Source organism: Rhinatrema bivittatum, chromosome 4 (genome assembly GCF_901001135.1).
Source record: "Rhinatrema bivittatum chromosome 4, aRhiBiv1.1, whole genome shotgun sequence".
NCBI classification, from domain to species: domain Eukaryota; kingdom Metazoa; phylum Chordata; class Amphibia; order Gymnophiona; family Rhinatrematidae; genus Rhinatrema; species Rhinatrema bivittatum.
In genome coordinates, this window is record NC_042618.1 from 356662637 (window position 1) to 356675295 (window position 12659).

Below are 12659 nucleotides of genomic sequence, written 5' to 3' on the forward strand. Positions count from 1 at the left end.
ATTTTATATACCGACAGCCGTTTGCACATCGTGTCGGTTTACAAGTAACTTACAACCAATAAATATATAGGCATTGCCTTTACAAAGAACAGTATGTAAGATAAATGCAGTAACAGAGCAAATAACTAGATAAATTGGAGAGGAAGGGATTCGGGTTAGGCGTGACAAAGGAGGGGGCAGGGGGAGGGTGAAACAAAGACACAGAGGGATAAGATATGTACAGGGTTTAGAGGAACATTTGTTATGTACACTGGTTATATACAAAGTTGTATAAGCGCAAACACAACAGTCGTTGAAGTGAGGTTATATGTGAGACATTTGTTGTTCCTTAGAGGGGTTAGAGGGGGTAGGTGTTAGATGTATGTCCTGAGAGGGGGGTGTTGGTAAGTGATGATGATAGGGTTAGAGTGTTAGTAAGTGATGATGATTGGGGGTATGCTTGGAGGAAGAGCCAGGTTTTGAGTTTCTTTTTTAAAGTGGGTGTGGAGGTTTTGGTGCGTAGGTCGAGAGGCATAGAGTTCCAAAGGGTGGGGCCTGCGAGGGAAAGGGCTCTATTGGTGGTGGAGATGAGTCTCGTAGATTTTATGGAAGGAGAAATAAGAGTTCCACGGAGTGAGGAACGGGTAGGTCTTGTGGAGGTACGAGGGAGGAAAGGTGGGTTTAGCCAGTTGTAATGTTCATTATTAATACTTTTGTGAATGAGGGTAAGGGTCTTGTAGATAATTCGTGAGTGAATGGGGAGCCAATGGAGATCAATGAGGGTGGGAGTGATGTGGTCTTTCTTATTAACATTAGTGAGGATGCGTGCAGTAGCGTTTTGAAGGAGTTGTAAAGGTTTGATGTGGGTAGCAGGGAGTCCAAGTAGGAGAGCGTTGCAGTAATCAATCTTCGAAAAAATTATAGATTGGAGTACTGTATGGAAATCAGAGAAATAGAGAAGGGGTTTGAGTTTTTTGAGGGTTTGAAAGTGAGTTGGTTATCAAGTATAACACCCAGGTTTCTTGTGTCAGAGGGAAAGTTGGAGGAATGGAGGGTGGAGGGAATGGGTATTGACGCATGTCTAGGGGAGATGAGGAGGAGTTCAGTTTTTTGAGGATTGAGGGCTAGGTGCATGTCAGTGAGGAGCTGGTTTATGGAGGCAAGAATAGTGTTCCAGTTTTGGAGTGCGGTGAGCAAGGAGTTTGTGAAGGGGATGAGGATTTGCACATCATCAGCATAGATGAAGTGTGTAATACCAAGGTTGGAGAGGAGGTTTGTAAGGGGGAGCATATAAAATAGGGTGGAAGAGAGGGAGGATCCTTGGGGAACGCCACAGTCGAGATTAACAGGGGGGGGATGTAAAGTTGTCGGTGAGGACTGTGTAAGCTTAGGGGGAACATTGCTTGCCGCCAACAAGGCTGTGTTGCACATGCAGCAGGTGCCTATTGGAAAGCAGGCTGCTGAGGTGGCAAGAAGGCATTGGCTGGTGGATTATCACAAGCAAGGTAGGCTGGTAGGTACTTGTGGAGGATCAAAAGTTACAGGCTTCAGCACATTACCGTGTGAGGAAGGAGGGGGGGTGGGGGGAAGGGAGATCACCACGTCACAGTATGGATCTTGCTCTGGCACACCAGCATGCCGTGGCACAGTGGTTGAGAAGCTCTGGATTAGAGAATCAAAGGCAGCAAGGTTTTTACTAGAGGTAGGTCTAGTCAGATGAATCTAAACATTTTCTTTGACTAGGTGACTAGAGAGTTAGATCAGGGGAGAGCATTAGACGTAGTGTACTTGGATTTCAGCAAGGCTTTAGACACAGTTCTGCAGAGGCGACATAAACAAACTACATGCCCTAGGTATGGGCCCTATAATCACTGACTGGGTTAGAGCTGAGTGGGAGGCAACAAAGGGCAATGGTAAACTGAGTTCACTTTGAGGAAAGTGGTGATATCTCCACAATGAATATGCATGAGATAAGATTTGCATGCACTTCCGATATTGCATGTAAATTTATCTCATGCAGATTCATTAAGGATATCTGAAAACCCAACTGGCTGGAATTTCCCCAAGGCAGGTTTGGGAACCACTGGTCTAGAGTCGGTCAGCTAAGATTTAATACTAAAAAAATACAGGATCATGCATTTTGGTTGCAAAAGCCCAACACTACTACAATATAATGGGTGAAGTTCTTTTGTGCACATAACAAGAGCAGGATCTGCAATTGATCATCTGATGACCATAAGGTGCCTAAACAGGTAGACAAGGTGACAACAAAAACCAGAAGCATGCTTGGTGCAGAGGGAAAGGAATAGCCAGCAGTAGAAAGGAGGTGAGATCTCATTTGGAATGGTGTACATTTATGGAAACTGCACCTTCAAAAAGGATATAAACCAGAGGGCAGCTAATAAAATGGTCAACAGTATTCATCATAAAGCATATGGGAAAAAAAGACTTAAGATCTAAACACATGTATCCTGCAGAAAAAGGGATACATGACAGAGACATTTAATACCCCCAAGGATTAAATTCATAGGAGGTGGGACACTTTCTCGGAAAGAAGGCCTTAAAATAGGGTGACAGGGGACAGATTCTAGAGTCATCGAAGGAAATATTTCTTTGCAGAAAGGGTGGTGAATGCATGAAAAGGCCTTCCTGTGGAGGTGATGGAACAAGCACAGAGTCAGAATTCAATAAACCTTGGGTCAAGCACAGAGGACCACGGAGAGAGAATGACCTGTTACGGTTAAGAAAAATAGCTAAAAACATATTTTTTCTATCTAGCTTTTTCTGACATAATCAGGCTCGTGGGTTAATGAATATTTGTCTTTCTTCCCATGACTCTGCTTTATTGTTTTTCACTACCTGTTTTGTACTCAGTTGCTGTTTCATGTTGTATTATTGCTGTCAAATATTTCTGTGTTTGCTACTTGTAATCTGAGATTTGTGGATCAGGGGAATATAAATTGTTTAAATAAATAAATAGGGAGGAGGAGGGACTATAAAGCGAAACAGGAGATGTGGATGGGCAGACTGGATGAGTCATATGATCTTTATCTGCCATCTTGTTCCACGTTTAACATTCTATTTGCTTTGTTGATCTGTGAAGTGGTAAACGTAAGAAAACCCCAGAATACCTTAAAGACCAGATCCAGAGATCTGGCCTGGTCCACCTTAAGCCCCAGACAACAGGGAATCCTGGTTTGGGAGGAGGCCCCTGGGAAGCTGTATATCTAGCTACACCCAGGAGGCCCTGGGAAAACAGGAACCTTAGGCCAAAATGAGAGACTGTAAGTTGTTATATTGCTTCTTTGTTTGTAAGCTGCAAAGATATGCAGTGTTTTTCTGCTGTGACTTAATAACGTTCCTGAATATTCAGCCAGAGTTCAGCCTGCGTCTTTTCTCTGGCCATTCTGACTGCAGACAGTGCCACAGACCACTATAGCACACTGAATTAAGGATTTCAACTTATTGTCCACGTTGACACAAATGGTGATGCTGAATACAAAACCCAACACTGTACTGATATAGTATGGATTATTTTTCCCTATGTGCCTCACTTTGCAGTTGTCTACATTAAATTTTATTTGCCTTTTAGATGCCCAGTCCCCCAGTATGGCTGGAAATGGATTGTATATGTTTGAACTGGGGAAACCTCATAAAGTGCCTATATTGGGCTATATGGATATGCCCAATGGCTACTAACGAGACTCTAGCTCCAACTTAGTGGTTGTTAGAGAAAAGTTATTTATAATCATTGGAAAACCCCAGAATGTACAAGTTGCTCAATCTATTATTCTGATGGCTAACTTGAGAGTCCAGTGCGAGTCAGCTGTGGTGGTATACAAAAATTAAATGTTATACCATTAAAGACTCACAATTATGACGCCAAGATATTGTATACATAACTTCATGCAATAAGTATTGTAATCCCGACAGTGCCAAAGCAGCGGTATGAATACATTGCGCATTCTAAGAGAGAAAAAGCACTCTGACCAAGAAGATATAATCACCGCTACATTTTCAGCGTCAGCACAGCACTCAATGTGAAGGAGCAAATTTTGCCATCACCTAAAGAGCACATTTTCACAGCTGAGTCATAGAGGTATATTCCATGCTTAAGAGTCACTCCCTGAGGAAGAGGATTTACTCGAAACACTGCACTGTCGGGATTACAATACTTATTGCATGAAGTTATGTATACAATATCTTGGCGTCATAACTGTGAGTCTAATGGTATAACATTTAATTTTTGTATACCACCACAGCTGACTCGCACTGGACTCTCAAGTTAGCCATCAGAATAATAGATTGAGCAACTTGTACATTCTGGGGTTTTCCAATGATTATAAATAACTTTTCTCTAACAACCACTAAGTTGGAGCTAGAGTCCCGCTAGTAGCCATTGGGCATATCCATATAGCCCAATATAGGCACTTTATGAGGTTTCCCCAGTTCAAACATATACAATCCATTTCCAGCCAGACTATTAATATTTTTTGTTGAATACACAAGTGTCTGGTATCATCTGGATCATTATTTTGAGTATTGATACAGTCCCCCAGTATTGCATGGTCCTTCTGCAGTTCCTCACAGTATGCTTGTGTTTTAACAACTTTGAATATCATCTGCATATTTAGACACCTCATTCATTGCACCCTTTTCCAGATCATTTCTGAATATGTCAGATGGCATAGGTCTCAGTACAGATCCCTGGGGCACTCCACTATTTACCTTCCTCTACTGAAAAACTCATTTTTTCCACATCTACTCCTTGTTTCCCAGCTTTTAATTAAACTAGTTACCAATCCACAATAGGACATCATCTCCAATCCCATGACTTTTTACATTTCTTGAGGAGTTTCTCATGAGGACTTTTGTCAAATGTCTTCTGAAAATCCAAATACATTATGTTGACCAGCTCACCTTTATTAAACTGCAAAAAAATTCAGTAAACTGGTAAGGCATAATTTCCCTTTGCTAAATCCATGTTGGTTCTACCCCTTTAAGCCATGTCTGCCTATGACTAATAATTCATACTTAAATGTCATTTAAGACCTAGATGTGAAGTGACTTTAGGTTTATTTATAACATATGTATTTTATTTGTTTTATACTTTGCTTGTTCCAATAAGAAGTTCAACAGTGTCCCTTTAAATCCACATGGGGTTACTCAAGAGTTCACAAAAGTTTAAATATATTTGTCCAGCCTATAGATTTCAAATAAAATCAACAAACAATTCCCTATTTTACTGCTGGTTTACCTGTTACTATTTACCTTATTTCTCAAAGCACGTAGAAGATCTCTGGCTGAACCTCCTTTGTAACTTCTGAATTTTCGAAGATCTATAGAAATAAACAGGAATAAAATTAATGCAACCACAACTCAGCATGGCTCACAGAGACAGTGACCACAATCTATGGAGACTGGGAGAATTATCTGCTTGCAGGGAGACACTATTCAGTGTACTCAGCACGCATTTATCTGGTAGTACACATACTCTGCCACTTATATTTATAGCAGGAAATGAAAAATACATGAAAAATACATGGGGTAGAGTGGAACATAAAGGTCAGCTACCTGTCTGAAGAGGAACTGTGATGTGCTCTCTCCAGTCCATTTTCACCACGTATCTTCCTCCTTTCTCTAACTGTTTAACTATTGGACCGTCAAGCAATTCTTTTTCTATTCTATCACTCACATCCTGCAATGGAAATACAAACAGTTGCAAGTACTGCCGTTGTTAATAGAAAAGGCATTTCACTAATGTGTGAAGAATGCATCACCACGATATTCCTGTGACACTTCCACCCACCTTCCAATCTTTGGTACATCTTCCTTGCTATCTTATGTCAAGTGAACGTTCTTTGGCAAAAGAAGACTTCTTATGTGTTCTACCTGTCTCACTCCTTTTAAGCCTTTGCTATATCATTGTACTGACTTGCCTATCAGCACTATAAATAATTAAATCATGTTGCTGGCTTCCTTTCCTCATTTTTAATTTTCTAGATGCTTCCTTTCTACATGGTTTCAATATATCTCCAAGAATTAGTTCATGTGGGAGCTCTATGCCCCGGTGTGTATTTAGCTACCATCATCTCAGCTGTTCATGGAATTTTGTTATTTCTAGTTATTTGGTCCACAGTTGTAATTTTTTAAATCTCTTAAAGATGCTGGCTTAGCGATAGAAGAGAAGACAAGGTAAAACCTAGCTACTGGGTTACTAAATGGCACCTGACATCAAATAGCATTGAAAACCTTAAAATAAATGAAAGAACAGACCTGAAAAAACTGGAGCTGTTTTTCTAAATTCCAGAAGAAAGGGTGTTTCAGCACACATTTGGCTGATGGACGTTTTTGAGGATCCATGCTTATCATTTGCTCTATTAGTTCATGAGAAACGATGTCCTCTACAGTAAAAAGAAATAAAAGTGATACATTGGATATGAAGTCCAGGATTCTCAAATCAATTCATCTAAAATTCAAATTGCTCTAAATGTTTAAAAGATATCACTTGGATGCAACCAAGTTTTTCTCAATTATTAAAACCAAAATGATAACAAGATAAAGTGCCTGATGGTAAAGCCTTAAGCATATGTCTTCAAAAGAAGGAGCATGTATAGTACAGTGATTTAAATATGTGGCAGTCATCACTTGAATAAAATTAGTTATATATTATTTATATAACTGCCTTCCTTAGGTATAGTCCAATGCAAAGCAGTTCACCAAACATGAAAATACATCAGAAAATACATCAGAAATACTAGAAACATTAATAGCTAGGGGAAGCTGACAATTTTGTCTCCCCCGCTTCCCTCTCCCCTACTCCATGTGCATAAAAAGTCGTGCGGACAATATTCGTGTGGTCGGGTGGTGGGGGGATTTTTGAATACTTGGCTATGGTACAGGTAACTCAAAACATTACCTGCAGAAAGGCATGGAATACTGACCTGGGTGTGTAAAGGCCACAGATTAAAAGAGTTCATGCAGGGAGGAAACTATTTACTTGTCCTGAATTTGGAAAGCAAGTCACCAGGAAAGTGGTGCATTTCTGTCTTCCTGCTAGGAAGGAGTCTCACCACAGATGGGGAGCAACATTATACAGTTAACACATTCTAACTAGGCAGTACAATAAAAATGTAGAAAATACTAGCTTACAGGACACACCCATCACTTCTGGCCTTGCATTTGAATTGTGTTGTATGGCTGTTCTGATTTATTTGCCTGCCACGGTCATTAAATTGGAGCAAAGAACAATAATACAGCCATTCTTAATTCTTCAAAGTGAACTTCATTTCATGGGTCGAATGCATGCTAACTTGCAAGAAACATCCTTAAAAACAGACTACTTCCGTCACGCTACTCCATAACCTTTTCTCGTCTGAAGCAATAGAATTCAGTAATATCAGACAAGTACAGAAATGCTCTGTATCAGGTCCATAAATGGTATTCTACTACCACTCTCTCTTAAGAATTAGTGTGTCATGTCAGAAATTCCAGCAGCATTGCCTTTTTTTTTAGTTATAAAGGTGCATAACTAACAGGTAGGAAGGACTGGAGTGGAGAAATTACTTACCTGATAATTTCGTTTTCCTAGCAGATGGGAGACAGAGTCAGATTTCAAAGCTGACATCACTCTAGATATACCCCTGCAGTAACCTCAGCTCTTCAGTGTTCTCTTCGAAAAGCCATTGTGGATATATCTTTGCTTAAATAACTTGATTAAACTTGAGTAATACTTGAACTGGTTTAACTAATTTCCAAATTGGAGACCGCCAGTGCAATTATTGCCGACAAATTAACGCAGGCACCGAACAAACTGTGGGTGTCTTGAACTAGGGTTAGACCGCGGCTTACCCGTATTTGCTTATTTCGAGGTTTGTTATCAGAGGTTCTCCTTTTTTGGGGGCAGCCGAGGGCGGGATGCTGAGTCCATCTGTCTACACTAAGGAAAACGAAATTATTAGGTAAATAATTTCTCCATTTCCTAGCGTGTAGCCAGATGGACTCAGGACCAATGGAATGTACAAAGGCTACTCCCAGACAGGGTGGGAGGCTGCCTGTGGTCCACTTAATACTGCCCTTGCGAAGGCTGCGTCTTCCCGGGCCTGAACATCCAGGCTGTAGAACCTGGAGAAGGTGTATATGGAGGACCACGTCGCCGCCTGACAGATCTCGGCAAGCGACAGCAGCTTGGTTTCTGCCGAAGAGACTGCCTGGGCCCTCGTAGAATGAGCCTTAACCTGTAGAGGTAAGGGCTTTCCTGCCTCTATGTAGGCTGTCTTGTTTACTTCTTTGATCCAGCGGGTTATGGTCGCCCGTGAGGCTGCTTCTCCTTGTTTCTTCCCGCTGTGAAGAATGAACAAGTGATCCGTTTTGCGCACCGGTTCCGATCTTTCCAGGTATCGCACCAGGAATCTGCTGACATTCAGGTGGCAAAGAAGGCATGAGTCTTCCGAGTCCCTATGTTCATCCGGAGCTGGTAGTGAGATGGTTTGGTTCAAGTGAAACTCGGAAACCACTTTTGGAAGGAAGGAGGGGACAGCGCGTAGTTGTATGGTTCCAGGTGTGAACCTAAGGAACGGTTCCTGACAGGATAGAGCCTGTAGTTCGAAGAAGCGACGTGCTGAACATATTGCCACCAGGAATGCCATCTTCAATGTTAAGAGGCATAGAGACAGACTGTATGTTGGTCTGAAGTAAGCCCCAGCTAGGAAGTCTAATAATAGATTGAGATTCCATAGAAGCACCAGCCACTTTAGGGGTGGTCGGAGTTGTTTAACCCCTTTCAGGAAACGGGACAAGTCTGGATGGGTTGATAGCCGGATACTATCCACTTCTGCTCTGAAGCAGGCTAGTGTGGCTACTTGGACCTTGAGGGAGTTGAGTGATAACCCCTTCTTCATACCATCCTGTAGGAACTCCAGAATCATGGGAATCTTCTCTGTCTGCAGGAGAATCCCGCGGTCCTCTCACCAGGCTTCGAATACTCTCCAGATCCATATGTATGACAGGGATGTGGAGAACTTGCGCGTGAGGAGCAGGGTGTCAATCACGGCCTTTGAGTAACCGCGCTTCTTCAGGCAAGTCCTCTCAAGGGCCAAACCGTAAGAGAGAATCGAGACGGATCTTCGTGGAGAATTGGTCCCTGCCAGAGAAGGTCCCTGTGTGGATGTAGGCACAGAGGGTTCCCCGCAAGGAGTCTTTGCATGTCTGCGTACCATGGTCGTCTTGGCCAATCCAGGGCCACTAGTAGAACTAGTCCCCTGTGATGTCCTATCTTGCGGATGACCCTGCCCAGTAGAGGCCATAGGGGAAGGCGTACAGTAAGTCTTCCTCTGGCTAAGTCTGGATGAGAGCGTCGATTCCTTGGGATTGTGGCTCTCGTCTGCGGCTGAAGAACCTGGGGACTTGGGCACTGAGAAGGATGGCCAGTAGGTCCATGGCTGGGAAGCCCCAGCGATTTACTATCAATTGGAAGGCTGTGGTAGACAGCGTCCATTCTCCCGGGTCCAGACTCTCTCGGCTGTGGAAGTCTGCCGAGATGTCTTTTCCTGAGATGTGGGAGGCCGAGATTCCTTGTAGGTTTATCTACCCATGCCATGAGAGGGTATATCTCCAGAGACACCTGCTGGCTCTTGGTTCCTCCCTCACGGTTGATGTGAGTAACCGTTGTTGCGTTGTTCGACATTACTCGAATTACTTTGCCTCGGAGTCTGTGGCTGAATTGCTAGTCTGACTGCTCGAGCTTCCAGGCGATTTATGTTCCATTGTCCCTGGGCCGTCAGTTCCTGACAGTGGGCTCCCCACCCTCGCAAGCTCGCATCCATGGTGAGCAAGATAGGCTTACTCCTCTGCTTAGGTGGTCTTCCTGTAGCCACCACTGGAGCTGAGAACGTACCTCTGCTGGTAGTTGGAGGTGAATTGAGTAGTCCTGGGACAGTGGGTTCCATCGTGACAGTAAGGAGCGCTGGAGCGGTCGCATATGGGCCCTTTCCCAAGGGATGACTTCCAGGGTTGATGCCATGAGGCCGAGGACTTGAAGATAATCCCATACCTTGGGGCGTGCATTGGTCATCAATCGTCATAATTGTTCCATCAGTTTCCTTCTCCTCAGGGGAGGGAGGAAGACTGTTCTGTTTGGTGTCGAAACGGGCCCCCAGGTACTCTAGTGATTGAGAGGGCTGCAGACTGCTTTTGCCCATGTTTACAACCCAACCGAGTTCCTGCAGTAGGCTCCTGACTCTGCTGGTCACCTGCCGGTCTCTTCTGAAGACTTTGCCCTGATTAGCCAGTTGTCTAGGTAAGGGTGTACCAAGATCCCTTCCTTCCTCAGTGTTCCCGCCACGACCACCATGATTTTGGTGAAAGTTCTGGGGGCAGTTGCTAGGCCGAAGAGTAGTTCTCAGAACTGGTAATGGTGACCTAGTATCGCAAAGTGCAGGTGGTCCTGATGGACTGGGATGTGAAGGTAGGCTTCGGCAAAGTCCAAGGAGGTTAGAAACTCTCCTGGTTGTACTGCCTTTATTACGGAGCGAAGAGTTTCCATGCGGAAGTGTAGAACCCGCAGATGATGGTTGACGTTCTTGAGATCCAAGATGGGCCGGAAAGATCATTCCTTCTTGGGAACGATAAAATAGATGGAGTAGCGCCCCGTATTTTGTTGGGGCATGGGAACCGGAGTTATTGCCTTCAGACTGAGTAGTCTTGTTAGAGTGGTTTCTACTGCCAGTCTCTTGGAATGGGAGTGGCAGGGTGACATCATAAATTTGTCTCAAGGGATGCTGCGGAACTCCAGAGAGTAACCTTCTCGAATGATGTTTAGAACCCATTTGTCCGACGTTATCTCAACCCATCTTTGCTAGAAGAGGGCAAGTCGACCCCCTATATCCTCTTCCTGTGCATGGGTCGGCCCATCTTATTGTGGAGCATGGCTGTAGCCTGCCCCGGTCCTGCTCCCTGATTGGTCTGTCTGTTCCGAAAGGCTGGGACCTTCCAGAGGGACGAGGTGCCTGGAACTGCGAGTTTCTGTAGGGTCTAAAGCGCTGCGATCCTATGCCCTTGGTTCTTCTGGGGGCAGGTACGCTGAGATCTTTTACTCCTATCTTCCGGTAGCCAAGGCACTGGGGATTCACCCCATTTGCTGGCTAACTTCTCCAATTCGCTTCCAAACAAGAGAGATCCTTTAAAAGGCATTCTTGTGAGATTCGCTTTAGATGTCACGTCCGCAGACCAATTCCGTAGCCATAGTTGACTGCTGGCTGCCACTATAGAGGCAACGACCCTGGCTGAGGTGCGCAACAGGTCTGAGCTTGCATCCGTGAGGAAGGTTGCTGCAGGTTCCATCATCTCATCGGTATACGTTCCGGAGTTATTTGCCTCTCGAGAGAGGAGCAAGCAGGAACGTGCCACCAATGCGCAGCAGGAAGCAATCTGCAGTGTCATTGCTGTTGCGTCGAAGACCTACTTAAGTATATATTCCAATCGTCTGTCCTGAGTGTTCTTCAATGCAGCCCCTCCCTCAATGGGAATCGTTGTTCGCTTTGAAACGGCACAGAACATAGGCATCCACTTTCAGGAAACGCAGGCGTTCCTTGGTTGCTGGTTCTAGAGGGTATAGGGCTTCCAAGGCCCGACCCCCTTTGAAACTGGCCTCCGGGGCATCCCATTCCAGGTCAATCAGCTCCCGGATGGCTTCCATCATTGGAAAGTAGCATGAGGCCTTACGAAGGGACACCAAGATGGAGTTCTTCTTTGGTTCCGCCATAGCGTCCGTGCCAGGAATACCCAGCATCTTCAGAGTCTGGGTAACAAGGGTTGGTAATTCGTCCTTGTGGAAGAAGCGAAGCATGGTTCGGTATGGTTCCATTCCTGGAGGGATTTCTCCTTTTTCCAGGGAGTCACTCATATCATCTGAGGTGACTGGGTCCCTGTTAGGGAAGTTCTTGGTTAGGCGAGTCATGTCTCGAGGCATCCGAGCCGGGCCGGGAGGATCTTGTGCTTCCGGCAGGGGTTCAGCCTTTGGCGCAGCTAGGGCTGATTGCGCCTAAACGAAGGCTTGCAGCTCTTGGAAAAATTCCAACCAGGAGAAGGTCCAAGGGTCCATGTTAACTCCAGGGGGAGTCTGAGTAGGGGCCCCCGAGGTGCCCTCCTCTGGGGAAGCCATCTCAGAGATGCATAGGTTCGGGGAGCTATCGTCAGTAGTTCCGGAACCATCTCCCAACAGTAAGGGGCCAGGCTTTGGTTCCCCTTGGGCTTCTTCGCAATGTTGACACAGGCATGAGGTCAGCCTGCGCGGCTCTTATGTGGCAGGCTGTACAAAGAGAGTGCCTTCTGGCCTTCTTGGGTGCTGGTGCCATTATCTCTATGTGTTTGCGCGCGTGCAGTTGTAAACGTGGCTGTGCGTGTAGATATGCGCCGCGGTGCACCACTGTGCACATAGCTATGCACGTGTCTGTATTGGAAGTGCGCAAGTTAGGCGCATTGGCCTTCCAGCCTGCCCCATGCGTACTGCCAGTCAAGAAGGGAAGATGGCGCCGACAACCCCCGCGCGTAAGATGGCGCCCCCCCCGAGGATCTCCACATGTGTGGACCCTTGCACCGGATCGGGGCCTAGCCCAAGGCTGCTCAACCCGATTGGTGCTCCCTTCTAACCTTGCCAGGGGTGGATTTGGAACGGCAATCCA

At 45.1% G+C, this 12659-nt stretch overlaps 1 protein-coding gene across 1 annotated transcript in view; it reads right to left on the reverse strand.

Moving 5' to 3' along the window:
* ERN1 (endoplasmic reticulum to nucleus signaling 1) overlaps positions 1-12659 on the reverse strand; it is a 147718-nt gene that overhangs the window by 10905 nt on the left and 124154 nt on the right. Inside the window, exons 19-21 of the mRNA XM_029600738.1 lie at positions 6256-6383; positions 5554-5677; positions 5251-5318 (exon numbers count right to left, since the gene is read on the reverse strand). Coding sequence (XP_029456598.1) covers positions 5251-5318; positions 5554-5677; positions 6256-6383 — 320 coding nt within the window. The remainder of the gene's footprint in view (positions 1-5250; positions 5319-5553; positions 5678-6255; positions 6384-12659) is intronic.